This window comes from Curcuma longa, chromosome 11 (genome assembly GCF_044706935.1).
Source record: "Curcuma longa cultivar G26 ecotype Majalengka, Jawa Barat chromosome 11, ITB_CL_G26_1.1, whole genome shotgun sequence".
Classification (NCBI taxonomy): Eukaryota; Viridiplantae; Streptophyta; class Magnoliopsida; order Zingiberales; family Zingiberaceae; genus Curcuma; species Curcuma longa.
The window spans coordinates 5,445,495-5,473,299 of record NC_133871.1 but is presented as its reverse complement, the minus strand read 5'-3'; the positions used below and the strand labels follow the sequence as shown (position 1 = coordinate 5,473,299).

The 27,805-nt window shown below is 36.8% G+C and overlaps 4 protein-coding genes across 7 annotated transcripts; 3 read left to right on the top strand and 1 right to left on the bottom strand.

Annotated features, from left to right (window-relative positions):
* The first annotated feature begins 4,300 nt into the window (after positions 1-4,300).
* Positions 4,301-9,894, top strand: LOC141837060 (putative phospholipid-transporting ATPase 9). Its single transcript, XM_074724531.1, has 11 exons — positions 4,301-5,179; positions 5,472-6,811; positions 6,915-7,025; positions 7,162-7,438; positions 7,520-7,608; positions 7,704-7,812; positions 8,181-8,384; positions 8,485-8,610; positions 8,708-8,806; positions 8,895-9,086; positions 9,158-9,894. Exons 1-11 carry the CDS (start codon positions 4,787-4,789, stop codon positions 9,800-9,802), a joined length of 3,585 nt encoding a protein of 1,194 aa, XP_074580632.1. The 5' UTR covers positions 4,301-4,786; the 3' UTR covers positions 9,803-9,894.
* Positions 9,895-10,005: 111 nt separating this feature from the next.
* Positions 10,006-10,337, bottom strand: LOC141837062 (uncharacterized). Its single transcript, XM_074724532.1, has one exon. The coding sequence runs from the start codon at positions 10,330-10,332 to the stop codon at positions 10,021-10,023; it is 312 nt and encodes a 103-aa protein (XP_074580633.1). The 5' UTR covers positions 10,333-10,337; the 3' UTR covers positions 10,006-10,020.
* Positions 10,338-13,969: 3,632 nt separating this feature from the next.
* LOC141840305 (histone acetyltransferase MCC1) lies at positions 13,970-18,807 on the top strand. Of its 2 annotated transcripts, none has more exons than XM_074728246.1 (6): positions 13,970-14,137; positions 15,986-16,182; positions 16,350-16,494; positions 16,587-16,686; positions 16,767-16,995; positions 18,367-18,807. In XM_074728246.1, the coding sequence occupies exons 2-6, from the start codon at positions 16,076-16,078 to the stop codon at positions 18,548-18,550; spliced, it is 765 nt and encodes a 254-aa protein (XP_074584347.1). In that variant the 5' UTR covers positions 13,970-14,137; positions 15,986-16,075; the 3' UTR covers positions 18,551-18,807. The 2 variants fall into 2 exon arrangements, with proteins under 2 accessions (XP_074584347.1, XP_074584348.1); XM_074728247.1 differs by having other exon boundaries at positions 13,970-14,148.
* Positions 18,808-19,232: 425 nt separating this feature from the next.
* LOC141839905 (FKBP12-interacting protein of 37 kDa-like) lies at positions 19,233-27,230 on the top strand. 3 transcript variants are annotated; one of them, XM_074727760.1, is made up of 15 exons: positions 19,233-19,362; positions 19,442-19,510; positions 19,596-19,650; positions 19,721-19,779; positions 20,304-20,371; positions 20,451-20,487; positions 21,443-21,530; positions 21,611-21,675; positions 21,767-21,844; positions 22,263-22,310; positions 23,425-23,478; positions 23,667-23,828; positions 24,370-24,439; positions 25,052-25,107; positions 26,720-27,230. In XM_074727760.1, the coding sequence occupies exons 2-15, from the start codon at positions 19,484-19,486 to the stop codon at positions 26,873-26,875; spliced, it is 1,023 nt and encodes a 340-aa protein (XP_074583861.1). In that variant the 5' UTR covers positions 19,233-19,362; positions 19,442-19,483; the 3' UTR covers positions 26,876-27,230. The 3 variants fall into 3 exon arrangements, with proteins under 3 accessions (XP_074583861.1, XP_074583860.1, XP_074583859.1); XM_074727759.1 differs by having other exon boundaries at positions 19,233-19,365; XM_074727758.1 differs by having other exon boundaries at positions 19,233-19,510.
* Positions 27,231-27,805: the final 575 nt, after the last annotated feature.

Genomic DNA, 27,805 nt, shown 5'->3' with positions numbered 1-27,805 from the left:
CATCTGTAGCAACTGCAGATGCTACATTGGTCTTGTCAGAGAAAGGAAATGATTGTCCACCATTGAAACCAAAAAAAAAGTCTATGACTTCTTTCTATCAAAATTTTTTTGAAATAGCTCCAGATGGAAAGAGTCGCAGATGCAAAATTTGCAAACAAAGTTACTCTATAACCACAGCTACAGGTGAATTTGAATTTTTTCCCCCTACTGTTTCAGCTTTCTGTGATATTTGTATGTATTTTCTTTGATCACCTAAGAGTAATTAGACTATTATTCTTGTTGGTTGTAATTAGAAAACCGAGTTTTTGGCACCTCGCTCTATAACAAGTGCTATTTCATCTACAAATCTTAGAAGTTATAACAAGTGCTATTTCAATGGTTCTGTGAGATTTACCATAAGCAGAACCTTCTCACTGCTTGATGTCAATCTGATTTCACATTGCCTTATTTTTTGCCGACTGGTTTTTTGTTGATTGAAGGAAATCTTAGTAGGCATCTCCGGCATCGCCATCCAGGATACGATCGGCTTGGTGATGGTATCCAACAAGTCCAACGAGCTGTTATTGCACCTAAAAAGTCTCACCCTCAATTGAAACCTGCAGTTGATCTTGATCACTTGAACTGGTTGCTGCTCAGATGGCTCATTGGAGCCTCTGTTCCGGTTACTTTTGACGAGGTATTTTTGAATTCCTTTAGGTTTCTAAATCCATCTGTAAAGATTTGGCCTAAAGATAAGTTCCAAGCAGTAGCTCTTGAGGTTTTCAGAAGTATGCGAGAAGATGTCCGAGCATCATTGCAAAATATAAACTCAAAGGTTTCAATTACTATGGATTTTTGGACTTCCTATGAGCAAATATTTTATATGTCAGTTAAGTGTCACTGGATAGATGAGAATTGGTCCTTGCACAAGATTCTTCTTGATGTATGCCGTATCCCTTATCCGTGCACTGGGTCTGATATCTTATCTGCGATGACGAAGGTACTTACCGCCTTTAACATTGATAGAAAGATTCTCTGTTGCACAAATGACAACAGTCAACAGGCAATTCATGCATGTCATGCTCTAAAGGAGGACCTAGAAGCTCATAATTTGCCTTTCTTTTATATTCCCTGTGCTGCACGAACCCTGAACTCGATAATAGAAGATGGTCTGAGAACTCCAAAACCTATTATATCTAAGATACGGGATTTCGTCCTCGAGTTGAATTCTTATCCCGATATGACTGAGGACTTTAAACAATTCCTCACACTTTACCATGAAGGTTCATGGAAGTTCCCACTTGATTCCTCCACAAGCTGGAGCGGGGATTATGCCATGCTTGATATGGTTCGAAAGGTACTATTTTCGCCGCTATTGCCTTCATTGATCATACTACTAGCATGAACGAGTATCTTTTTAGGTCGTGTTCTGATCTTTGTTATATAATTCATCATGTAGGCTCCTAATGCGATGGAAAGTACTATCAAAAAGCATGAAGAAACTTTCAGTAGCCAGAATCTGTTGCTGAGCACAACGGAGAAATCCGCGATCAACATTTTACATTCATATCTGGAACCGTTCTATAAGATAACAACTAACTTGTCTACAAGTAAAGTTCCTACGGTCGGTCTGGCACTTTTCTTCATGGACCATGTCTTCGAGTTAATCGGCTCTTGCAGGGATTCTTGTCGCCAAGAGTGGCTGAAAACCGTAGCTGATGATATGGCTAAGAGAGTGAGAAGCTTTTGCACTCAAGTCCACAACACTTTCACTTTCACTGCTGCAATTCTTGATCCCAGAATAAAGAAAGAACTCATACCTGAGAACCTTAACTCGGAGAAGAATTTAGAGGAAGCAAGAAGCTACTTTATGAGATACTACCCCAGCAGCCAATTCCCTGTGACGACCAATGGGTTTGGCACCCAGGAGATTGTGGATGAAGACAACATCGTTTCCTTTGCCGAAGAGATTGCAAGGAAGAGACGGCGCGCGAGTATGAACTCTGCCGCCGACGAGCTATCTCAATTTTTATCCGAACCTCCGTTGCCGATCGCCACGGATGTTCTCAACTGGTGGAGGGTGAATAGCGTGCGCTATCCCCGTCTCTCCGTTATGGCCCGCGATTTCTTGGCCATCCAGGGGACCTCATCAGAGCCTGATGAGTTGTTCACCAGCAAAGGTGACGATGCGCGCAAAAGGCAGTTTTCTTTGCCTTACAGCAACACACAGCCCTTCATGTGCATCGACTCATGGTTGCAAAGCGGATACAAGTTCAAATTTCGGACAGTCGAGATCAACTTCGAAAAACTGGTCGAATCCACTGCTGTTTCTGTCGACATCGCCAAGATTTGAATGGAGAAACACAAGGTGTAGTATGTTCCTCTTGGATTTAGGCCAATTATTCGATAAGAGATACAATTGTTGCTGGCTCTATGTCTACTGTCAAAATGTAAATGAGTCTCTGGATAAGTACAATTGTTCTTCTCCTCCTGAGCTCGATGCCGGTCAGCATCACTCTTTCTGTTCGACCGCACCCGTCTCTCACGGGTTTGGATCGGGTAGAGTTTTCTGCATTCCGACGGATCTGCTATTTGAATGTTAACACATGTCAGCGGGCGTTGGTGCGGTCGGCACACATGTACCCACCTGGTTGAGTGTACCTGCTCGGGTATATCCATGGCGGGGATTTATGAGACGCATCACTTCCATTCTTATTTATTTGTGGAAGTATATTTTGTTAAGTCAAGTCACTTTCACGTGTGAATTTAACGTGCCAAATACTTGACATAAGTTGAATTTAGAGCCTTGCAAACCTCTTAAATTGAAAATTCTACAAATCTAACTCTCGTGCCATTAGACAAGAAATATCTTCCACAATTGACAAAAAAAAAGATCTAAAAAAACAAATGTTCCGGTTGAGAACTGCGTCGGGACACGTCACCAGATCCTCCTCGCTGTGGAACGGAACAGTGGGTGGAGCTGGGGGCGATGGTGGCTTCAGGGTTGCCTGGGACTTCACCAGAGCCGCGGGGAACAGGTAAAAGCTTCAAGGACTTGAGAACCTGCGAACACAGAGAACGTCAGTGGGAAAGCCAGGGGATGCCCTGGCGCGACCACTCCGACGCTCATGTCAGGGACAGCAGCGGGAGGAAGAAGATGAACAGTCAAAGAGCTTGAGCGTTGAGAAAGTAGAGAAGTTGAGAGAGAGAGTTACCTGATGCGGGGAGTGGTCGTTTTAAGGAGGAGATGAGCGTGTATACCTGTCACGCATCATTTAAGGAATGTCCCATCATGATTAATAAGGTGGCAGGAATAATCGAGTTCCTTGTCCCATCGTCGGAAAAGCGTCATCTTGTCACCATCCGTGCAAGCCGCGGAGAGATGGTATTAATTAAAGGGGGCGTGGGCTTGTCAGAGATGATGAGACGTACCAGGGCACTGTAAGGCGGTTCGTTGGATTGGTAAAGGGCGCATGAGGCGAAGGCCTTCCACGTTAAAAGGTTGCGGAAGCTAAGTAAAAAAGAAAGGGGCCACACGATCGATGGGGCTCGAGGGACGTCGAATGGGCGACGTGGATAGGAGTCAGTCGAAGAGGCGATTCGGCTGAGCAATGATTGATGCGGGGATCAAGTCAGTAGATAGCCGAATGAAGGGATTCGGCAAGTAGATAACCGAATGAGGCGATTCGGACAGCGTATGGCCGAATGGGCGATTCGGTTAGTGTACGGCCGAATAGGCGATTCAGCTAGTAAGTAGCCGAATGAGGCGATTCGACCAGCGTATGGCCGAATAAGCGATTCGGCTAGCGTATGGCCGAATGGGTGATTCGGCTAGCGTACGGCCGAATGGGTGATTCGGCTAGCGTACGGCCGAATAGACGATTCAGCTAGTGAATAACCGAATGAGGCGATTCGACCAGTATATGGTCAAATGGATGCCCGTTTATACTAGGTGACTTAGCAGATCAAGTATACGGATTCAGATAACTGGGCCCATGGGGTGGGGCCAGACTTGAACTCGAGTCTGACCAAGGGCCTTTCGGATTAACCCCGTAACAACAGATTTTGCTTGCGAAAGTATTCAAGTCTTTAACTAATTTCTAGATGTTTGAATAATAAGAAGGAAAAAAACATGGATTTTGAACGCTGATTGGTCAAATGCCGGGTCGTTTACTCTCCCATCAAATTCAATGCCTTGCATTTATTGCATATGAATCTTCCCCTACCCCTGCCAGATTTCGAGTGTTCTTCTAGAACTTCTGGGACTGCTCTGCTCCCCATTGCTTTCCCTTTTCATGATGGCAGACTTTGAAGTATAAATCTAGAATCGCAGCACAATTTCCACGCTGAATCGCTGCGCGGACGCCAGATTTTCCTGGGAATCTGTGGTTGAGTTTCGGCCCTCCTCGGAGTCAAGTCAAAGGATGGGATTAGGTGAGAGGTTTGAAGGTTCAACTCCATGGTTTCGAAGAAGATGCTTCATAGAGGGCGGCGAGCTCAGGTAATGGATGGATTTCCGCTGTCTCAGAGATAAAGGAGCCGTCTTGCTCGCCGCTGGAGGGATTCTGGTCTTGCAACCGCCTCAAAGCTGTTATTTTCCGTGTGCCCTCAGAATCCCTTTCCGAGCTCGATCAGTCTCGGCGGAGGAAGAGGCGTGAAGCAGATTCGAAAGTTTCAGCTCGGAGAGGGCAGGTAAATAGCTAGCTGCGGACAGCGATTCAGATCTTGCGGCTCACAAAGGTGGAATTTGTGCTGTTTCTCTTTACATTTGGCGTTTCTAGTTTGGTGAATTGTGATATAAGAACCAATGGCACGGGGGAGGAGAAGAGAGCTTCTTCTGAGCAGACTCTATGCTTTTGCTTGCGGCACATCAAGGTTCGAAGCCGACGTTTCTCAAGTCGGAGGCCCAGGCTTCTCCCGATCGGCCTTCGCGAATGAGCCCGATTCCATTGAGGCTTCCAATTTGAACTATGGATCCAACTATGTTTCCACCACCAAGTACACTGCTGCCACATTCTTCCCCAAGGCACTGTTTGAGCAGTTTCGGAGGGTTGCAAACATGTACTTTTTGCTTGTTGGATGCCTTTCTTTTACTCCCCTGGCTCCTTACACTGCGGTCAGTGCGATTCTCCCGCTGATCGTGGTGATCGGAGCAACCATGGCGAAGGAAGCCGTCGAAGATTGGCGTCGTTATCAGCAGGTAGCTTCTTATAGTCCATTTCCTCAAAGAGAATCTATAGTTTCAATATAGAGAATGAATATGGTAATTTAGTGTAGATAGAGTTTCATATCTTCATAACAAACATAACATGAAAAGAAAACATCCTTGATAACTACACATGTTTGTTGATTCTATTGCTGGTCAACTAAGAATGAGAAGTTTTAGTAAATTTTCTTCCTTCAAGCAAGAAGAAAATGCATTCTTATTTGGTGAATGGTGTTTCTTATTTTTCTTTTCTGAACCATCAATGATTAGCTTTGGATTCACACAGGATATTGAAGTGAACAATAGAAAAGTTAAACTGCATCAAGGTGGTGGCACATTCAAATTTACCGAGTGGAGGAATCTAAGGGTGGGTGATATTGTGAAGGTGGAGAAAGATAGCTTCTTCCCTGCTGACCTTGTTTTGCTGTCGTCAAGTTACGATGATGGAATTTGTTATGTTGAGACCATGAATCTAGATGGGGAAACAAACTTGAAACTAAAGCAAGCACCAGAGGTAACTACAGGTTTACAATCAGATTCCAGTTACCAGGATTTCAAAGCAATCATCAAATGTGAAGATCCAAATGCAAGCCTATACACTTACATTGGAACTATGGAATATGAAAACCAACAGTGTCCTCTTTCGCCTCAACAACTTCTTCTTAGGGACTCGAAGTTGCGCAACACTGATTTCATATATGGAGTTGTTGTTTTCACAGGCCATGATACAAAGGTCATGCAAAATGCCACAGACCCACCATCAAAAAGGAGCAAAATTGAGAGACTAATGGATAGGATAGTTTATCTTCTCATGTCTTCCTTGGTCTCAATCGCATTTATTGGTTCAGTTGTTTTTGGGGTAACAACTAATGATGATCTACAAGATGGCAGGATGAAGAGATGGTATCTTAGACCTGATGACTCCTCTATCTATTTCGATCCTACGAGAGCAGCTGTTGCTGCAATATTGCATTTTTTGACTGCCATGATGTTGTATAGCAATTTCATCCCTATTTCTTTGTATGTTTCTATAGAGATTGTTAAGGTTCTGCAGACTGTATTTATCAATCAAGACATCCAAATGTATCATGAAGAATCTGATAAGCCAGCTCATGCAAGGACTTCAAATTTGAATGAGGAACTAGGCCAAGTTGACACTATCCTCTCAGATAAGACTGGAACCCTCACTTGCAACTCAATGGAGTTCATTAAATGCTCAATAGCTGGTACTTCTTACGGCCATGGGTTTACGGAGGTTGAGAGAGCAATGGCTAGAAGAAAGGGATCTCCACTGGTAGAAACTGAAGAATCAAGAGAACTTCATGAGAATGCAAGACCAGCAATCAAAGGATTTAATCTTGATGATGCACGTATTATGTATGGGAATTGGATTAAGGAACCTCATGCTGATGTTATAAGGATGTTTTTTCGACTCTTGGCTATCTGCCATACTGCCATACCTGACGTCGATGAGGAAAAAGGAAACATATCATATGAAGCTGAATCACCTGATGAGGCTGCCTTTGTTATTGCCGCAAGGGAGCTTGGTTTTGAGTTTTATCAGAGGACACAAACAAGCATCTCTATACGCGAACTAGATCCAATCTCAGGCAACCATGTGGAAAAGTAAGTAGAAATATAAATGTGTTCTTCCTGTTTAGAATATCTTATTGCTTGATATCTTGTGGTTTCAATTAGCAACTCAGTCTAAATTTGTTTTCTTTGTCAGGTCATATAAGTTGTTAAATGTCATAGAGTTTAATAGCTCTAGAAAGCGAATGTCTGTGATAGTTCAAGATGATGAAGGAAAGTTGCTACTTCTCAGCAAAGGTGCTGATAGGTCAGTAAGCTGCTTGAATCAGTCTATTAGAGACACACACAAATTTCATACTAGCTGTACTTATTAGATGAAGAGATTATGTTCTCTAAGACAGGAACCTGGATTTTATATTGAAATATCTCGTTCATATATACAGTGTCATGTTCGAAAGGCTTGCCAATAATGGAAGGGAATTTGAAGATAAAACTAAGGAGCAGATGCTCGAATATGCTGATGCTGGTTTAAGAACCTTAGTTCTTGCATACTGTGAGCTTGATGAAGATCAATACAAAAGCTTCAACCAAATGTTCATAGATGCAAAGAATTCCGTCAGTGCTGATAGAGAGGAAAGAATGGAGGAGGCTGCAGATTCCATTGAGAGAAATTTGATTCTTCTTGGTGCCACAGCTGTTGAAGACAAACTGCAAAATGGGGTGGGTTGAAAATTGTTCTAGACATAACCTTAACGTATTCCTACGGTGTTAGCTTAATAGTTGCTGGATAATTGTGAGCAGGTACCTGAGTGCATAGACAAACTTGCACAAGCTGGGATCAAACTATGGGTATTGACTGGAGACAAGATGGAAACAGCTATCAATATAGGGTATAATCTTGTTAACTTTGTAGTTTAGATCTAAGGGGAAAAAACTTTGGTTCTAGCTTCTTATTTGGTGTTTTAAATGTTGTTCTTCCTTGCAGTTTTGCTTGTAGTCTCCTGAGGCCGGGAATGAAGCAAATAATAGTCACTTTAGAAGGACCAGATATAATTCAGTTGGAGAAAGAAGGGAACAAAGAAGTCATTGCTAAGGTAATTAGTTTAGTAAAAGCTTAAAATCTGTAAATGTCTGATCTCATTCTGTGATTTGTAGAGATAGATAAACATTTGATTCTAGATGATCTGTTAAGGCATCTGAAGACATGCATTTCAAAGCAATAATTTTATAACCTAAATTACAAGGACCTGCAAACTTCATCTCACTTCATCTCGTTGTCTCTATTAAGTATCAATAAAATTATCTCACCTACATAAAACCTTTAAAGATATAGGAGAATTTTTTTTTGGTTTCTGCAAACAACGGACTGTTCAAAGTAGAACTGATACAAAATATCCACAATTTAATTGAACGAATACCTTTTTGCATTTACCTGTTGCCAATGGATGTTTGGATGTTTCAGGCGTCAAAGGCTAGCGTTGCAGATCAGATAAATGAAGGAAGGAAACTTGTTAGTTCGTCAACTTCTGAGTCATTTGCCTTGATCATTGATGGAAAATCTCTTGCATTTGCGTTGGAAGATGATCTCAAGAACTTGTTCTTACAACTGGCTGTTGGGTGTGCATCAGTCATATGTTGTCGTTCCTCACCCAAACAAAAAGCCTTAGTGAGTTTGGATTTCCTTATCGTAGAACACCTCTGCTTGATACTGTAGAAGAAGGTTCAGTTGGCTAGACCAGTTCGAAACTAATCATTGAATTCTGTAGGTCACCAGGCTTGTTAAAGAAGGTACCAGTAAAGTGACCTTAGCAATAGGAGATGGTGCCAATGATGTGGGCATGCTTCAAGAAGCAGATATAGGAATTGGAATTAGTGGAGCTGAGGGAATGCAGGTTAGTGCTCTAGCGAGAATTGCACAGAAAAAATCCTTCTTCTCCCTGAGGTTTTATGATCTTTTCTTACTGTGCTTCTCAATTGTGAAATTTATAGGCTGTCATGGCGAGTGACATTGCAATATCTCAGTTCCGCTTTCTGGAGCGTCTGTTACTTGTGCACGGGCATTGGTGTTACCGGAGGATATCAACAATGGTATACTCTCTCTCTCTCTCTCTTTCAAATCTTTGTTCGCAACTTTTACACATACATTTCGACATGTTCATTGTTCTTTGCATTGCAGATATGCTATTTCTTCTACAAGAATCTCACATTTGGAGTTACCATCTTCTTGTACGAGGCATATACAACATTTTCCGGTCAGCCTGCTTATAATGATTGGTATTTGTCGTCGTACAACGTCTTCTTCAGTTCTCTTCCTGTGATTGCTTTGGGGGTCTTCGATCAGGATGTCTCTGCTCGATTTTGTCTCAAGGTATGCGATCTTCACCATGAGAAAGCATGTTCTACTTCACCATGTCCTCAAAATTCTTGTTTTGTGAGCAGTTCCCCATGCTTTACCAAGAAGGCGTTCAGAACGTTCTCTTCAGCTGGCGGCGGATTCTGGGCTGGATGTTCGCCGGCGTATACAACGGCATCATGATATTCTTCCTCTGCGCCGCCGCCCTGCGGCACCAGGCGTTCCGCAGGGGCGGCGAGGTGGTGAGCTTCGACGTCCTCGGCGGCACGATGTACACTTGCGTGGTGTGGGTCGTGAACTGCCACATGGCGCTGTCCATCAGCTACTTCACCGTGATCCAGCACGTCTTCATCTGGGGCAGCATCGCCCTGTGGTACCTCTTCCTCCTCGTCTACGGGGCCATTCCGCCCTCCTTCTCGACCAACGCCTACCAGGTGTTCGTCGAGGTGCTGGCTCCCGCTCCCTCGTACTGGATCACGACGCTCTTCGTCGTCGCTGCCACTCTCGTTCCTTACTTCAGTTATTCGAGCATTCAGATGAGGTTCTTCCCCATGTACCACAACATGGTCCAGTGGATCCGGCACGACGGCCAGGCGGACGATCCCGAGTACTGCCAGATCGTGCGCCAGAGGTCGGTGAGACCCACGACCGTCGGAGTGTCGGCCCGGGTCGACGCCAAGGTCAGCCAGTCGTCGGCGACGAGAGTCCATCACGTCGTCCACTCCTCCTGATGGCTCTGATCTCTTCGCTGTGTAAATTTCGATTCTTTGCCCGTTTGGGTTGATTTTTTGCTTAATTTTTAATATACGCGAGATTTCCTTCTCGACCTGGTCGATCATGTTCTCGGGATGCTTGGCATGCATAGGCGCCGTGATCTTATTCATATCAACGAAGTGAAGTAACTGCTCGAAATTAAGTTCAGTAATTTGAGTGGATCGAAGTACGTAGCTCAAGGCTGAGGCAGCGGATCGGGGGAAGGTACGGCGGCCGGTGGCGCCTTTGCCTCGCCGGCGACGAAGCTCCGCCGCCACCGCCGCCTCCGGGTCCACCCGAAGCAGTCGTACGAGGCGTCCGGCGCCTCCGCCTTCGACGCGCAGACCCGCCCGAAGACGCACGAGAACGCGGTCAGGATCAGCAGCACCGACATCACCGCGAAGAACGGCCCCAGAGACCCCGGCCGTCGCCCGGCCGCCCCCGGCCCGGGCGGTCCCTGCACCTGGAACTCCGGCACCGGAGTCGTCGACGACGACGTTGAAGCCATTGCTCTGTGCGACGGAAGAAGGGAAGCGGAGGAGGAGGAGAAATCTAGGGGCCACAGTTTGTTGCACTTATAAGATTGAATTTCATTAATTTCATTTTGGTCCTTGTGCTTTTTGTGGGTTTTATTGTAACTTTTAAATTCTTTTTTCTTCTTCTAGAATTACTTTGTACTCTTCGCTCACAAATAACTAAATAATTATAGTTAAAAATATTTAAATAATAATTATAATTGATCCGATTAAGATCGATACGTAAAGTGATATTAAAGTTGGGAGGTCAGCTTTTATGGATTAGTAGTGGATACCGACATGGAAAGGAGATAAAGCCTTCATGATTAAGAGAGTTCTATTAGAGTGAGATAAGCTTTAATTCCCACGATAAACCCCTTTCTATGATTTCCTTTGATATTGTCAATGTGTCAATTATTAGGTTTGCTTTATTGTTTCCTTTGTGATATTTTAGTTAAGATACTGTTTATTTGAAATCAATTTAAAATTTCTACTAAAAAATCATTAAATACAATTAATAATATTCTTATTTTTTTCAAAAAAAAAATCTTATTTCCTTTTTATCTTAATAACTTTTATTGATCATTTTCAGCCTTGTAAGAAACCTTTCCGTCTAAGCCTTGAATGTGATGAATTTCCTACACCAGAGGGTGTTCGTGAAGGGTCCATGCCTTATGCTGCTGCCATAGGCATGTCTGCGTGGTTGGATGATAAGGTACTTATATATCTCCACCATCCATGATTGTTTTGGGTTCATTCATTGTGTGGAAATGAGATTCATCGTACAAGTTTTATTGTAAGCGGATTGGGAATTGATGATGTAATAACTTATAGCACTTTTTTTCTAACACCTTTGGAAATCCAGAGAAGGGTTTTCACAATTCTATATAGCAGTGAGAGGAGCTACTGTATACATATTAGGGCCAATGCATCTTATAGTTTCATGTCTACTTCCTTGGAGAGAGAGGATTCAAGTACTGCAGAAAGCAGGTGATTGGATGGGTGCACTTGATATGTCAATGAGGATTTATGATGGACATGCCCAGGGTGTAATTGATCTTCCAAGAACAGTTGATGCTATAAGGGAGGTTATAATGCCATTTCTCGTGGAGTTGATTTTATCATACGTGGATGAAGTTTTCTCATATATTTCAGTTGCATTTTGCAACCAAATTGAAAAAGCCGGTCCAGTGGAAGATATAAAGTCATCAGAAAATACCCTTCAAAAAGAGATGGAGGATCAGTATGCTCGTGTGTTGTGGTGTAGCTGTGGAGTTTGCATACACATAAGTAGTTCAGAATGGAGGTAATGCTTATACTACTTGGTTCAAATTATCATATATAATATTGGTTATATGATTATCAAGTAATCACATAATTAAGATGATGAAATATAAAATATAACCTAATGTTGTTTGATTCAATTTATTTATTTGAAGACAATAAAACATAATCAGTTTAATATTCACTATATTATCCTTGATTCAAATAAATTAAATTAATAATATTAATAATGATAATAAATTGATAATATATCAAAAAATAAATATAATTTATTTATAAAATTTTAAATTTAAAATGAATTTATATATTTTTAATAATATAATTTAATAAAATAATTATTTTAATAAAATAATTATTTTAATAAAATAATTTATTAAATTAATAAATATAATTCATTAATTTTATTTTTAAAATTTAAAATAAATTTATATATATTTTTAAAAATAATTCATTAAAATAATTATTTTAATAAAATAAATTGTTAAATTAATATATATATAATTCATTAATTCTATTTTAATAAAATAATTTATTAAATTAATAAACATTATTTATTAATTTTATTTTTTAAAATTTAACATAAATTCATATATATTTTTAATAAAATAATTCATTAAAATAACTATTTTAATAAAATAATTTATTAAATTAATAAACATCCTTTATTAATTTTATTTTTTAAAATTTAACATATATTCATATATATTTTTTAATAAAATAATTTGTTAAAATAATTATTTTAATAAAATAATTTGTTAAATTAATAAATACAATTCATTAATTTTATTTTTAAAAATTTTAAATAAATTTATATATACTTTAACAAATAATTTATTAAAATAATTATTTTAATAAAATAATTTATGAAATTAATAAACATCATTTATTAATTTTATTTTTTAAATTTAACATAAATTTATATATATACTAATAAAATAATATATTAAAATAATTATTCTAATAAAATAATTTATCAATTTAATAAATATAATTCATTAATTTTATTTTTTAAATTTAAAATAAATTATCTCTTTTAAATTTATAAAATTTTAAATTAATTAACTCGATTTTAATTATATTTCACAATACATTTCAATTAATTAAGTTTTAAAATCGAAGGGTAATCATGGAAGAAAGTTTCACTAACCTCCGGAATTATAGAAAATCTTAGACAATCAGGGTAATCATATTTTCATGTTATAACACATTATTAATATAACGGTGATATTGTATTACTTGGTAATCGATCATAACGTGAATTAAATAAGGTTATGGTTGATAACTTTAGACAGATAATCAAGGTTATCAATGATAACCTCCAACCAAATGCCCCTTTAAAGTAATGTAGAATTCATATATATATTTTTTTTAGAATTCAGCTTCTTAGGGCTCTTTATTTATTTATTTTCCTGATGTACTTCATTTGTAGAGTGGAATATTGGGTTAGAGTTCTTTGTTTTTAAAAACTGATAAATGCATTTAATTCTCACGGAAATCATTAAGACCCATGTTTCATAGGATCTAGGTAGGGTGTAAAAATATTTCTAAGTAAAGAATGATTTTTAATCCTTTTAGAATCTTAGTTGAAGTACACTTATTAAAGGTGCTCACCTAGCTACACCTAGGTGCAAGGAGCAGCCAAGCGAGACTCGCGCTTCGTCGCCTTAAGCGCGCGCCTTGTGAGAGGTGATAGGCACACTTGAGATGCGATTTTTCTCGCCTCATTGAAGCAAGACGTATGGATGCAAATTAGGCCCAAACAAAGTTTATAAAGCCCGGTCCATATCTTCAATTACCCTTTTAATTAGATTGTAAGTTCTCTAGAATGACGGAAGTAAAAATTAGATTATTATGGTTTAGATTCTCACGTGGATTGCCTTTATATTTTCACTGTTGTTGCCAAAGACTTTTAATTCCTTAATGAATTAATTATTGATTGATTGCTTGATTTATGACAAATGACTATACAACACGTTTATATTGTTAACGATTAAAAAGACTAATTCCAAGTATAATAACAAAATAGACAATACCTAATTCTATGTCCTAAAGCTAATTCTAGATAAAGTAATTTATTTATTTAAAATGCCTCATTCTAAAGACAATAAAAAAAATTAAAGTTGAAGATTTAATTTTAATAAATCGCTTTAGAATTAATCACCAACTTGCCCAATCTAAAGCAATATCTGGGCTGGGCCCAAATGAGGATTCGTAAGGTTGAGATTCTAAAACTATGAGAGGTACTTTGAAGATTCTAAAACTATGAGGGGTATTTAGAAAAAAATAAACCAAGGTCTTAAATGAAAATTACTTCTCCCGAATCTCGATCTCCTCCTTCGGACCGAAGATATTCCCGGACCTTTCTTCCATTCCTTCCCTCGTATCGATTCCCTGCCCTTCCATCCCCGATCCACCCTCTCGGCAGGAGACTGAATCGAGGCGACGGCGGATCGCGAATAGGAGTTGCCAAGGAAAAATAGTTCTCCATGGGAGATGCCATCTCTGGCATTTGAGGTGTTCCATCAGTTATTCCTCTTCTTCTTATTTCCAATTTACTTCCTTTTATTTGTTTTTAGTCCCCTGGTCGTTTGTTGTATTTTATCTGCGTTTTTTCTTGAATTTTTGGGGTTGTTTTTTTGCTTGGATTTATTAGAACTGGAGGGTGTTGATAGTTTGATTTATCCTTTCTATGGCTTCAACTACTCGGACTTCTATTGGTTTCCACAACGTCGTATATCTCTTCTGTTTGGCGTCTACGGTTAATCATTAGATGCGCGGAGCTATTTGTATCAATCTTTCGTTGATATTATTTTCTCAACAATGAAGTAATAAATGCAGAATATAGGTCTCGGGTTAATGATATAGAGAGATCCGATTAGTCATTCAACCTAGTTCTTGGTTTTTCTTCCTCCCAAATTTTAATCTAGAAACTTTCTACAACTGAGACTTGTGCCCCTGTTAAACAATTGTTCGGTTATTTTAGGAGACACATTATTACACAATTCTTTTCCTTGGTTAGAGGATTTTTTTTCTTAGATTATTTTATTTTGTTATTTAATTTAATTTAATCTATTAGTTTATTTTTTTCGGTTATTTTGTTATTTAGTTGTTAAGTGTGTGACTTAGTGTTGAGATTAGAAGTTACCTTTTCCCTCATAATATATTAACTCCTGCTCTGAAAGTAGAAAACTTTGCTGTCAAGCATTAGATTTGATTAGTTGGTTACTTCTTTTCCAATAGGGGGTGCGAAATTTATTCTTCCCTTGATCTCTTTAATCTGTTTTTTGGTCTCTCATGATTTTCGTCTTTCCTTCCGCAGCTAAGTGATTACCATCATCCTTGATATGTAACCTAAGACCAAGTAGTTTACACTGAAGATAAAATGTTGTAGTAAGAATGAAGTATAATGATAGTTGCATATTCTTCTGGAATAGGTTTCTAGTGTAAACTCTCATGATTCCTTTTTAAGTTGCAGCATTTCATTAGTTTTTATTATTCATATAATAACAACATTGTAGCAATATCAATACCATAGTCCGAGGAATATTTAAGCGTAAATATTAGGGAAATTTTTCTAATACTCAAGAGTAAAGATTTGAAATGAAGTCATCATCCGGAAATCACCCTTAGGAAGTTTTTCTGCACAGGGTTTTATGTTGCGTTGCCACACCACATTCTTGTATTACATGATGTAATGTGTAAACCCTACTAACTGAACACTGCTAGTCAATTCATTCATACTTGATATAGATTAGCTGTTGTATTATCATCTAAAATACATAAGATTTATGCATTAACACATCACAATATTCAAAGCAATCCAATCATAAACTAAGAAATGCTTGTGTGCAACAACAGATTTGTTGATAAGAAAATCACACTGACACACAATCTATGGTTCTTAGGTTGTTTATTCTGGTCATCCTGGAAATATTTACTTAATTGTAGAAACATGTTTCGAACTAACTGGGCGTTGTTTTAAACTTTAAATGTACTAGACTTTATAAAGATTTTTAAAATGATAATGAGGAAAGATATACCATAACTGTGACCTGTTCATGCTGGTTGCATATGTAGGCATAAGTAGCTTCATATTTAACATATGTAATGATATGGCAACATAGATGGACATAGCAACATTTGGAAGAGTTGCATAAAGATCGTTAAACTTGATTGGCTAACTACTATTCCCAAAAAACTTGAGCTATTAGGATAGTTATCAATTTATATATTTATATTGCTAATTGAGCATGCAGACTTTTCTATCTTGTACTAGCAATCCATTTACAATAGGTCATGAAGTGAGATCACTGTTTCTTTCTACTTCTTCATATGTGTTGATGATTGCATACTTTTCTGCAGGGAGGTCACTAGGGCTTCATGACTTGGAAACTGATGGCAGAGAAACTTATACAAAATTTTCAAAGATAGCTTCTAGAAATAAAATTTCTGATGTTAGAACCAAGAAGTGCTCACAGACCAACCATTATATATAGGCCTATACTACCTTCTGATCTTGAAGCTCTTGAGCAGATCCATGTTTCCTTATTTCCTATAAGGTATTCCTTGCATTTGTGTTAAGGTTTTATCAATTTGTCCACATAGTTGGTGTTTGATGTCCTTTTGTTAATATGATATTGATATTTTCATTATTTGAAGAATTTATTAACATAAAATTGCCATTATAGTTTATGAATATCTTGAGAACTTTTCTCTATGTATGCAGGTATGAGAGAGAGTTCTTCCTCAATGTTATACGTGGCCATGGAATAGTATCTTGGGCTGCAGTTGACGTTTGCAGGTCTGATGGCCGTAATGGTGAACTTATTGGCTTTGTCACTACTCGTCTAGTCTTGGCAAAAGAAAGCGAGGTGTTTTGAACTTCCATTTTTATTTTCATCTTTTAAGACTTTAACAAGTGGCCCTCAAAAATGCCTTATACTTTACTATTTTGGTTCTGCAGATTGCAGATTTGATTCAATATAATGCTTCAAGGAAAGATGCAACACTTGTTTATATTTTAACGCTTGGTGTGGTAGAACATTATAGAAACCATGGCATAGGTCCATACTTTCTCTAGGTTCATTGATTGTTTTTCTTTACTCAATAGCAGTTTTTGCTAATTCCTTTTGGCATTTTACAGCAACTTCACTTATACAAAACGTAATTAAATATGCTTCCAGCATCACTACTTGCAGAGCAGTATATTTGCATGTCATTTCCTACAATTTGCCAGCAATAAATTTCTACGAGAAGATGTCATTTAAGCTCATGAGACGATTGCAAAAGTTTTACTACATCAATGGGCAGCATTATAATTCATATTTGTTTGTATATTATGTGAATGGAAGCCATTCTCCCTGCACTCCCTTGTAAGTACCTTTTCTTTTTCAGATCTTGTTACCTATATATAGAATTGCACATGCTTTCGTTTTTCTGATTTGCTAGAATGCCTACATGATCAACTAAGTTTCAGTTCTATGTGGTTTCTCCAATTTACCAATTTCAGTTTCTCTCAATAAACAATCTTTATTGTTGTTTTGTATAGGTTCAATGTGGATTCTCTAAATTAAATGCACCACTCCACCTTGAATCAAAATAAACAAATAACAATCACGGAAAGATTAAAGGTGTTATATTAGTATATATCACAAAATATGTGTGAGATATGTTATACTCAAGTCCATGTTTTGTCAGCTTGGCCCTGCCAATAGTTAGCCCAGAAGACACATGAAATATTCGATCCTTGCTGATGCCCACTGGAAGCTGGATCTCAAATTAATCAGAGCATTTATTAGGTGCCCAATGTTGCCGAGTTTTATCTATATTGATATGTCAATTTGAGATAACAGACTTAAAAACTCTCTTTTTTTTTTTGGCAATTTATGAGTAATACGAAGGGAAAAACCTAATAATAATAACGACCTTCAGAAAGGAGGATACTTTCATATTTGTCCAACCCATCTTAAGTCTGGTACCTGGTTCTGATTAAGCTATCTTAATTCTAGCTAAACTAATGGACTATGAAGCTCGGGCTCAGCATTTCCCTTTCCCGTAACTGTATCAACATGGTATAACACTATGAAGTATGAGTCTTACAAGCCGAAATCATCAATCTCCCATGCAAGGGGAGAAACCAGGAAGAAGAATAAAGTGGAGGATGAAGAATTATGACACAAGCCCTAATGTTCTATCAGTGAGGACAAAGAAAAAAGTGGAGGACGAAGAATGTGGAAGAAGAAACGAGGGAAGTTATGACATCAACCTTAATCTCCTATCGTCACCATACTGGAGCATGGAGCCCTAGGTTGTTTAGCAAATTAAATCACGAGACTCCGGTAAAGCAGTTACTGAATCCATATACTGACTGTGTCCTGGTAAAGCCAGTACTTCAGGCTGATGTCCCAAATTTGGATCCTTTTGTCTTCGTGTTGAACAAATTTGAGTGTGTGTATGTATATGTTTGCCTGCATCCGACACGAACCATACCAATGCCAGTTGCTTATACACAAGTTCGAGTAACATAGACTAATGGAGTTTTAAACTATCTCTTGGTTGATATTTCATGACTCAAACCTAACATCTTTTCACTTATTGTTTTGTTTCTGCTATTTCCTTTGAGACTGATCCATGTGTCTGCGAATCCTGGTTTTGATCAACTCATTTCATTCGATTACATCGAAAATTTGCTGATTTATTCTTCGTGTTTGTTTAACAATGGATCTGCCATCCTTTTCATTCAGGAACATTGTGGCAGCAGTAGCAGCTTATTTTAGGGGCCTCATAAGGATGTTGGCATCCAAACTATGGAGGAACGAAGATAGGAATATGCCAAGATGGTCCAAGTGTAAAGAAACAAACACCCTTCTAGTTACTCAAAACAAGAGGATCCTCGGCGCCGATAATTCTGCATTAGAGTGCGTATAATTAAGGTTGATGTAATCAATCTTCTTCGAAGATGGAACTATTTATATATTTACATTCACTGTTGTAATATCATCCTTGTGTGTTTCCACGAGACATTAGTAATCACATGTCCCCGATTTGTAACTTGTATACAGAAAATAATCTAACCTCATTTATGTTCTATCCGACTCTTTGTATTTGGTGCTTGTTGCTGTCTCTTCTGTAATTCTGTTCCATTGTTAACCAACTCAGTTATGTTTCGGGAGCATTTGTTGTTATTTTTTTTGCATTTCTGTTGTTGTCATAATCAACTCAATTATGTTCGGGGGCACTTGTTTCTCAGTTGAATGGAATGGAATTATGCTGTTATCTTGTCTTTTTTTTTATAATGATTTTGATAAGTTTAAATAATATTGAATAAATTATTAAAGTTTTTTATATACAAATATTCTATATATTGATTTTTTTTAATAATCTGGGTGTTTAAATTTTATTCGATTAATTTTTGATAAATTCATGATTATTACATTAATATTTTTGACATAGAAAATACGATGGTCGTTATTATTGTTTTTAAAAAAATGTCTTTAAAATAATAATAATAATAGTAATAAAAGGAGGGGTAAATAGGTAAACTGACATGGTTTGATAAAATTTAAGGGGCAAAGTGAAGTTCTCTCTCTGTTAACTTTGATCTGGTAGGTTTCTGCCCTCGCTCGGTTGGTGGCGTCCCCTTCCGAGTAACCGAGAAGGAGCGCGAGAGGTAGAACCCTACGGCCGTTGTCTTCCCTCCTTTCTTCCTACTCAAACGCGATCCGAAGCGCACAGGCGAGGTTGTTCGGCATCGGTTTATTATCCTCCTGCAATTTGTAACATTATTTTCTCGCTTCCTTGCTATCGTTCCTCCGGCAGTAGGGAACGGTAGAGGTAGGTAGGTGAAGGAACTATTCAGTGATGGCATCTACTCTAAACCTCGACGATGTGAGCGACTCTTCGCTTAACCTTCCCGGCGTTCTGTCGTGGATTTACTTTTTTTTTTTGAATAGATATGTTTTTGACAACGCAGGAAGATGATTTTGGAGGAGATGTTCCTGGAAGCCAGAGCAGCACCAAACATTCAGGTATTCCATTTTCCTCTTTATTCTTTATCCCCCGACCTATTTGGACTCTTGTTACACGTTGAACTTGCAGATGGTAAGCGAAAATTTGGAGATCTCGATGAAGAAGAAGAGGACGTATTTGGTCGTAAGGTATTTATGAATACGTTTTCTAAAAGACATGAGGTAGCACAATTTTGTCTTTCTAGACTCCTGAAAGGTTTTGTTGATCTTGTCTCTTTAAATTGCTGTAATTATGTTTTTTTTTTCCTTTTATCTGGAAATTATCTGAATGAATGCATGTAACATATTACAACCTATAGCATATTATGATACATCTCAGTTAATTCTGATGCCTGGATAACCTGTAAATACTTTATCCACACAATTCTATTTGCATTTGCAAAGTCCTTGTTACACCTATTTGAATGACGCATTTGTTGCCCTGGCACTCCAGTGATGCTGATATTGTGATGTTTACTTTTGCATTTGAAGTGACTAAGCATAGATTACCTAAATAATTTCATTGTCCTTTTCTATGCTTATTGCATTGCCACTTGCAATCACTATTTTAGCTTGGAAGCTTATAGTTTGGTTCAAATGCTTTTGACAAACACAAGAAAAAAGGTTGTATAAAATGCAGATAGGCAACCTGAATCTATTTGTTTGCAATGCAGGGAAAGCCAAAAATAGAAGAAACTGGACCTGGAATGACCACTGGAATGATTTTATCTCTGCGTGAAAGGTACATTTAAGATGGATGAGGACATTCTATTGTTTTCTTTTGATATTACATCACTCTCTTAGTCAATATTTATTAATAGCTTGCAGAATTGTAAAGATAATCTCACATCATGCCAGGTATGTGACAGTAGATTTGTTTAGTTGCTTTAATGTAACACTGTTACTGATAATTATGGCGTTCCATTTTGTTATCAATATTGTTCATACTGTCTATGCATAATGTGTTTTTGATGGATTGTTCTGATTCTCAAACATCACTTTGCAGTTTTATGTCTATTATGTGATACAGTCTATTAGCTGCACAATGAATATTTTGTATGGTGAGATTAAGTTTATCCAAATTGATTTATTATAGCATGCAACATCTTTATATAGTAACAATTTTGGAAGCATAAGTGCAGAGGGATATTAAGACTCCTTTAGTATTTGTGTCTATGAGTTTTGGATGTATATGAAACTTGGATTTTAAAAATTCTTCATATGAAAAAAACTTATTTGGCTATAAGAGATTCAAATGAGGGCAAAATCATCTACATATATTTAAAGAAGACTAGATGCCATAGACAAGACAAGTTTAGTAGCAGTGTAAAATTTAGAAGAAGGCCTAAGATAATTCTAGTAGAAATTATCTGGGTTGCTTGAGAGTTGATTTGTAGTGTAAACTTCATGATGCTGAAAATTAAAACAAGTTTAATTTTGTAGGCCTTTACTTTTACTCCTGGTTGCACTTTTTTGGGCCTGGGAACAATCACCATTTTGCTTCTATTTTAATAAGGCAGCATTGTTGTTTATGTTTTTTCATTTATTTTTTTGGGTTTTCAAATTGAATATAGTCGGTGTTTCTCCAGCACAATGATGATGTTGTTAGCTCATAAGTTCACTTTTTCAGATAGATTCCTATTCAATGGTTGATAAATAACATGACTGCTTTGATAATCCATTTTTGTAGATTAGTAATGCATTTTTATGTACTTAAAAATTTTAACACCAGAAGTTTCTGTATTGTTTGACATACATAATGAAACTGTATCTTGATAATATTTTCTGGGAACAATTTATCCACGTGTTTCAGCAAGAGTTAGAAGCTGCTAAATCAGAGATTCAAAAATGGCATTCTGCCTTTCAGTATCGACCAGCCACTCCAACTGGAATGTCTCCAGGTATTTTTACTTTTCTAAATACAACTTTCTTTCCTTTTGTCGGAATGTTTTCTCTTCATTTACTGGTTCTGTTGATATAGAACCTGGATTGGTGTTAACTTATCTCCAGAACTTAAAGTCTTCTGAAGAATCTTTAAAGGAACAGGTTGGTTGGATTCTATATTTCTTGAGCATAACTTTATCACGTAGCCAAAGTCTTGACTGTCAGTGCAATCCATTGAATTTGTTACTTTCAGCTAGAGAAAGCTAAGAAAAGAGAGGCTGCATTTATTGTCACTTTTGCAAAAAGAGAGCAGGAAATTGCTGATCTCAAGGTAAACTCCCTTTCAGTATCTTTCTGACCTTTAGTCATATGCTGCATTATTTAATCTAATTCCCTCATCATACTGACATACATAAGTCAATGAAGCTTTATGGTACTTCTTTTTAGTGAATTCTGGAGTATGATTTTCCGTTACTATATTTCTCCCCTTATAAAGACAAGAACAGGATAATTACTAATCAACTTGTCACTGGTCACTGGAATAGTGAAACATTGCATCTACCAAGATTAGGGCCATATTTTATAGAGTTTCAAAATGTTTTACGAATCAAGAATCAAACCCATCAACAACTTGATACACAATGCATTTAATTATTTTGGGTGTTTTGTATGTTTTAATACTGTTTAGTTTTTTGCACCTAGCCTGGTTATTCGAGATTATTCAATTTGGTCATTTGGTTATGTTCTAGTCTGCTGTTCGAGACTTGAAGACCCAACTGAGACCGCCGTCAATGCAGGTATGATTACATTCCTTTAACTTTCATGGTGGTGGAAATTTGGAAGTAATTCAGAGATTTTTAATCATTTACTTAAATGGACTTTTAGACGACTAATAAGCTTGAAGTTGAACTAGAACATGACATTGGATTCATTTTCATCTAAAATGTGCTTACATGTTTTGTCTCAGTTGAATCTATTTGTTTCTGATATTCTATGCAGATTTTATATACTTGACTGGGAATTTAGTAAACTATGAATTCGGTAATAGAAAATCTAATCCACCAGGGATTCAGAAATAGTAAACTTTTTTATTATGAAAGTCTAATGTTTGTCTAGAATGAACTGGGATGTAACTATTCTGGAAATGAATTATTCCAGTCATTTGGCTGCCTGCAAATCCCAATCTTTTGTACCAAAAGGCCTTAGTTCCAGGAACTCTACCTTTTTTGCTCCACAAGGCAATAGATAAGTTATTAGCCAGTTCATGAGATGCAATTGCCAGTGCTTGTGGTCTCCAAAGGGTATTCTGCCTTTTGCTTGTTTGAATGAGTGGGAAATCAATATGGCAAATTTATGGAAGTACAATGAAAGGACAAGGGGATTATGGGGAGTATGTCAACAAAGACAACATTTCTTGGCCATTTCAGGCACCTATGTTTTCTGTATGTCGTCCTTTTTCTTTTTGATTTTAGTTGGCTGTGAATTTGAGTTATTTGAAGGAGATCTTTGGCGCAACGATAAAGTTGTTGCCGTGTGACCTAGAGGTCACAGGTTCGAGTCTCGGAAAAAGTCTCTTGCAAAGCAAGGTAAGGCTGCGTACAATAGACCCTATCTCCGGGACCCTGCATTGGTGTAAGCTTCATGCACCGGATTGCCCTTTTGTGAATTTGAGTTATTTGCTTATTTAAATTGGTTTACAAGTACAAAATGTTTCATTTGCTGCTTATGATAGTTTGAATTTTGACCATTGGACTATTCCTTTTTATGTTGTATGCATGTCTCCAATGCAGTTTTCCTTCTTAACCTTCTTTTGGAACCATTGGATTTGTTTTGTAGATTAGAAGTTATAAGATAGCTTCCTTGGTAATTGTCTTTGTTTTTATTGTTTTGTTTGCTATGTTCTTTTCACAGACAAGGAGGTTATTACTTGATCCTGCCATACATGAGGAGTTTACTCGTCTAAAGGTACTTCAGAAGGCTTACTTTTACCTACCCCTTTCTTCAAGGATAGATGTTAATGGATTTTTTTTTTTTTTTTTTTTTTTTTTTGTAACTTGCTTCTTTATTTCTTGTAACTTTGCTTAGTGATACTGTCAGTTTCTTTACAATCTCACTGTTTTTGAGAGGTCATAATCAGTTGCTTTATGTACCAGAATTTGGTTGAAGAGAAAGAGAAAAAAATCAAAGAATTACAAGACAATCTTTCTGCTGTCAACTTTACTGCTTCCAGTAAGCTTGGGAAAATGTTAATGTCAAAGTGTAGAACATTGCAGGAGGAGAATGAGGAGATTGGGGCTATGGCATCTGAAGGCAAAGTAATACCACTTGTCTCTATGTTACATCCCATATTATTTAGGACATTCATTCTGTGTTTAAATGCATTATTTCTTTCTGCATCAGAAGGGCTAAATCAATAGACCTGTGCTGCATCAGATACTATTTGTTTACATTCATGAGATGGGTTTAAGGATGTCTTAGGTGCTTGGGTTTTATTTATTTATTTTCTTTAAAGATGGATTATTTATATTTAGTATTCACATCACCTTCAAAGGGGAGCCTTGGTGTAATAGTAAAGTTGCTGCCATGTGACTTCGAGGTCATGAGTTTTGAGTCATAAAAACAACTTCTTGTAAAATGCAAGATAAAGCTGCATACAATAGATCCAATGTGGTCCGATCCTTCTCCAAAATCCCGTGCTGGTGGGAGTTTCATACGTCGGGCTGCCCTTTATTCACATCACCTTCTGAAGTTCTTCATTCAATTTTTTCAGCATATACAAATATATATATTGGAGAGTCACCTGATACATATTTGCTGTTTTTTTACCTTGCAAACCTTAATTGGCTCTTTTTGTAGATCCATGAATTGGGAATGAAGATCTCAGTACTTAAGTCTCAAAATGCAGAACTAAGAAACCAATTTGAAGGTGCACAGCAACTTCTAATTTACCATGCCTCTTGATTGTGCATATTACTTGCTACATATATTTTATATTCAATGGATATTCATCTCCTTACTTCTGTCGTTAAAATGTAATTTTTTTTTCTGTGAATTGTTTTATCATATCCCTTTTTTTAATCTTTCTTGTTAATCTGTTTCTAATACCTGTGTCATCTTTCTAGTTTTAATGAGTAATTATATTATACCCTGTACTATAACTTACCATTTGCTATCTTCATATACCATCTGGAATCAGTTTGGTCCATTTAGTTTGACACCTTTTGGCGATGCATTTTACTTTCTGAATATTTTATGCAATGTCAATGTTCATTTAAACATCACTTTGCAAGGCTTTACATATTTATGACTTGCTATAATTTATAGAGGATATTCTTTTCTGGTTTTATGCATCCTTCATTGGTAATTTGAATCTCTTGATCTTAACAGCTTTCTGAATTTAGTTCACAGTTCTTGTTCCTGCATGCCCAATATTTTTGAATATTCATTGTACTGAGCAATTTTCTGCTAGCTGCCAAAGTTGTTTCTCTGTATATTTATAAAGGCATTCTTGATGTTCGTAATTTTTTGTTTCATGCAGCATTGTACAAGCACATGGAAGGCCTAACAAATGATGTTGAAAGCTCAAATGAAATGGTAACCTACATCATTAATAATGATCAATTCCATTTTGTTGCTTTTTGATTAAAATTGAAATGTCTGGAAATTGGGACGGCTATATGTGAACAAATATTCTCTCAATATTAGTTATTTCATTTTGTTTCTTTTGAACTCCTTAACAAATGATACCAACCGAGGAGAAGGTTTAGCTGTCACTTTTTAGTGTTAATTTGAAACTCGAAATGAGTTCTTAGGTACAGTGAAAGATCTCTATTATTTCCAGTTATGTTTAATCCAAATATGCATCTCTGAATTGGTTATTTGGGAAGTGAAGTTTCCATCTAGCCTTTTGTTTCATGGTGATGCTATTTAAGTACTACTCGTATTACTTATCATATTTTGTAATTCCATTTGACGTTTAGATCATGCCAAGGTTCTTTTCTTCACACCAAACCAACCTATAGGTGATATGACTACAAACTGTGTCCCAACTGTTTGGGTGCGTGTTACTACTAGGGATATACTGCTAAGTTTGTTTATGCTTCTCATTTGAATATTACTCAAGAACTTTTGTTGGTAAACATAAAAGTTCAGCAAATAATTTTTTGCAAAAATTAAATTCGAGTTATTAGAAGAATTCCTTACAGAAGGAGAACAAGTTATTTCTTTGAGCATTCCAAAAATAACTTCTTTTTATTTATATGGATCATATAGAGAATGTATTTGGTATTTGGATATTATCAGGTAAATGCTTTATAATAAACTTAGTCACAAGACAATACAATAGAAATAGAAGATCTAATAGAAATGATTTATATTTATCCTATAGATCAAGAGAAAAAAAAATATTCTGAGAATTATCATTCTGAATTGCTCATGTAGCACAATACTGCTTGAATCTACTTAGTAGTTAAAATCTCGGATAACCCATAGGAAAAAAAATATAACAATAAAGAGTGTTTAAAATTTTAATTCACTTCATTTAAAAATTATTTTGTCGTAGATATTTTGTGTATTTAATCATAGGTATATAAGATGATTATACATTTGTTTGGTTCATATTAGTTGACATTGACATATAAACCATGTTATACTATTAGATAACAAGCCTGTGATTATCTAAGTCATAACTATGAATAGTTAATACATATGCTTGGGAGTCCTTATAAATTGAATAAACCAAGATCTTAAATGATTGCAATTTTAGAGAGGCGAAAGTACAAGTCTATGGAGTCACTTCTGCAACTGGGCAACCAGCACTCAAAACCATCTTTATATTTGATGGTTTAGTGTTTTGGTGATCCCTTAGTGACTGCTACTTCTGTATTTATTTTTGCTTCATTGTTGCTTGGTTCTCTACTTTTGGATATAATATTATGTTTCATAACTAGTATTTTACTTTTTTTCATGTCGATAACCGTATATACTACTGATTGTATCCTTTTACTGTGACACTCTAGTTTGGCACATGGTACGTTGTGACTTGTGTGCTAATTAAAAAACTCTGTAAGCTTAGAGGAGCAAACTATTAGTAGCTCAGTTTAAGCAATTTGCACTACTGATTATGTTTGTTCAAATTACTTGTATTACATAAATCTAGCAGAGGCAATGTTTGAAATCATGTAACAGTATTTGTCGTCTGCGTCAGGTTTATATCTTGCAAGAGAAACTGGAAGCGAAGGATTTGGAGCTGAGAAAGTTGAAGGAATCACTTTCCCAGAAAGAAGAAGAAACTGAGGAAAAAGATGCAGACAACTGCGATGCCAACACGCCGACATCGACGCTGACGCCGACAAAGAAGTAGCCGCCGAAATTAATTCTCCTCAAATCGAGGTGTAAGATTCCAAGCGCAAGTGTTCCTTCGTATACGAGATAGTTTCGGATGACTAGCGAAACTGCAGCTAATGTGCCCTTGCATTTCTCTGTTAAACTATGGAAGCATGATCTAATAATCGCCTTCTAGAGCAATCTTATGTCTCAGCTGCAGTTAAAAGTGCTCTCACAAAGGGTTTCTGCTCAAAGGAACAAATGTTTCAGGTGTTTAAGTAATTCTTTACTAGGCAATGAGGACTAATCTGTCTATTTCTAAATTATCATATTGTCGATTGGATCGATGTAGTACATGTTTGAATGATGAACAGTCAGTCATTCCTTTTCTCTTTTATAAGCTAGTTTTTCTATTCGTTGTAGAGTTGAACATGTCGTAATGAACGTGAAATAGATCAGTCCTCAGTAGTTTCTATGTTTGTTGGTGATCATAGTGCTCAGATCGTTTCGCCGTACGGGAATTTGATTTGGTTTGACATGAATATCAATGGCTTTAGTTACGAAGTCCATCCTTGCAAATGATCAACTGTTTAATGACTACAAAAAAGACGAAGATAATTTTCTTCGAGGTCAGTTTTTGATTTTAGAATTAAATAATACATTATGATATTTTAAATAGATAAATATAATAAATGCTTCTTTTTCTCTTCTATGTAACAATCAAAATTTTTAAAGGATAAAAATTAAAAGAACATTTCACATTTAATGAAAAATAGTCAAATCGACATCTCATCATGTATTTTTTTATGATTAATTGCTATAATATATAGTAATCACAGAGTAGCTATAATAAAATATATAATTTTATTATCTTATGTACTCATGGCTGAGTAATCCATAGCACTCTCCTATGTCGTGATTAATTATAAATTTTTGATTTATTTTTTTATAAATAAACATGAGGTCA

What these genes read in the sequence shown, in the direction of transcription:
- LOC141837062 (XM_074724532.1), bottom strand. Translation starts at nt 10,332, where the DNA reads ATGGCTTCAACGTCGTCGTCGACGACTCCGGTGCCGGAGTTCCAGGTG.
- LOC141840305 (XM_074728246.1), top strand. Translation starts at nt 16,076, where the DNA reads ATGTTAGAACCAAGAAGTGCTCACAGACCAACCATTATATATAGGCCT. An exon ending in TTATAGAAACCATGGCATAG is followed by an intron (nt 16,687 to 16,766) that starts GTCCATACTTTC and finishes GGCATTTTACAG; the next exon opens with CAACTTCACTTATACAAAAC. An exon ending in CATTCTCCCTGCACTCCCTT is followed by an intron (nt 16,996 to 18,366) that starts GTAAGTACCTTT and finishes CTTTTCATTCAG; the next exon opens with GAACATTGTGGCAGCAGTAG.
- LOC141839905 (XM_074727760.1), top strand. Translation starts at nt 19,484, where the DNA reads ATGGCATCTACTCTAAACCTCGACGAT. An exon ending in TCCAACTGGAATGTCTCCAG is followed by an intron (nt 21,531 to 21,610) that starts GTATTTTTACTT and finishes CTGTTGATATAG; the next exon opens with AACCTGGATTGGTGTTAACT. An exon ending in AGGAGTTTACTCGTCTAAAG is followed by an intron (nt 23,479 to 23,666) that starts GTACTTCAGAAG and finishes TTTATGTACCAG; the next exon opens with AATTTGGTTGAAGAGAAAGA.
- LOC141837060 (XM_074724531.1), top strand. Translation starts at nt 4,787, where the DNA reads ATGGCACGGGGGAGGAGAAGAGAGCTTCTTCTGAGCAGACTCTATGCT. An exon ending in TCAGGCAACCATGTGGAAAA is followed by an intron (nt 6,812 to 6,914) that starts GTAAGTAGAAAT and finishes TTTCTTTGTCAG; the next exon opens with GTCATATAAGTTGTTAAATG. An exon ending in ACCGGAGGATATCAACAATG is followed by an intron (nt 8,807 to 8,894) that starts GTATACTCTCTC and finishes TTTGCATTGCAG; the next exon opens with ATATGCTATTTCTTCTACAA.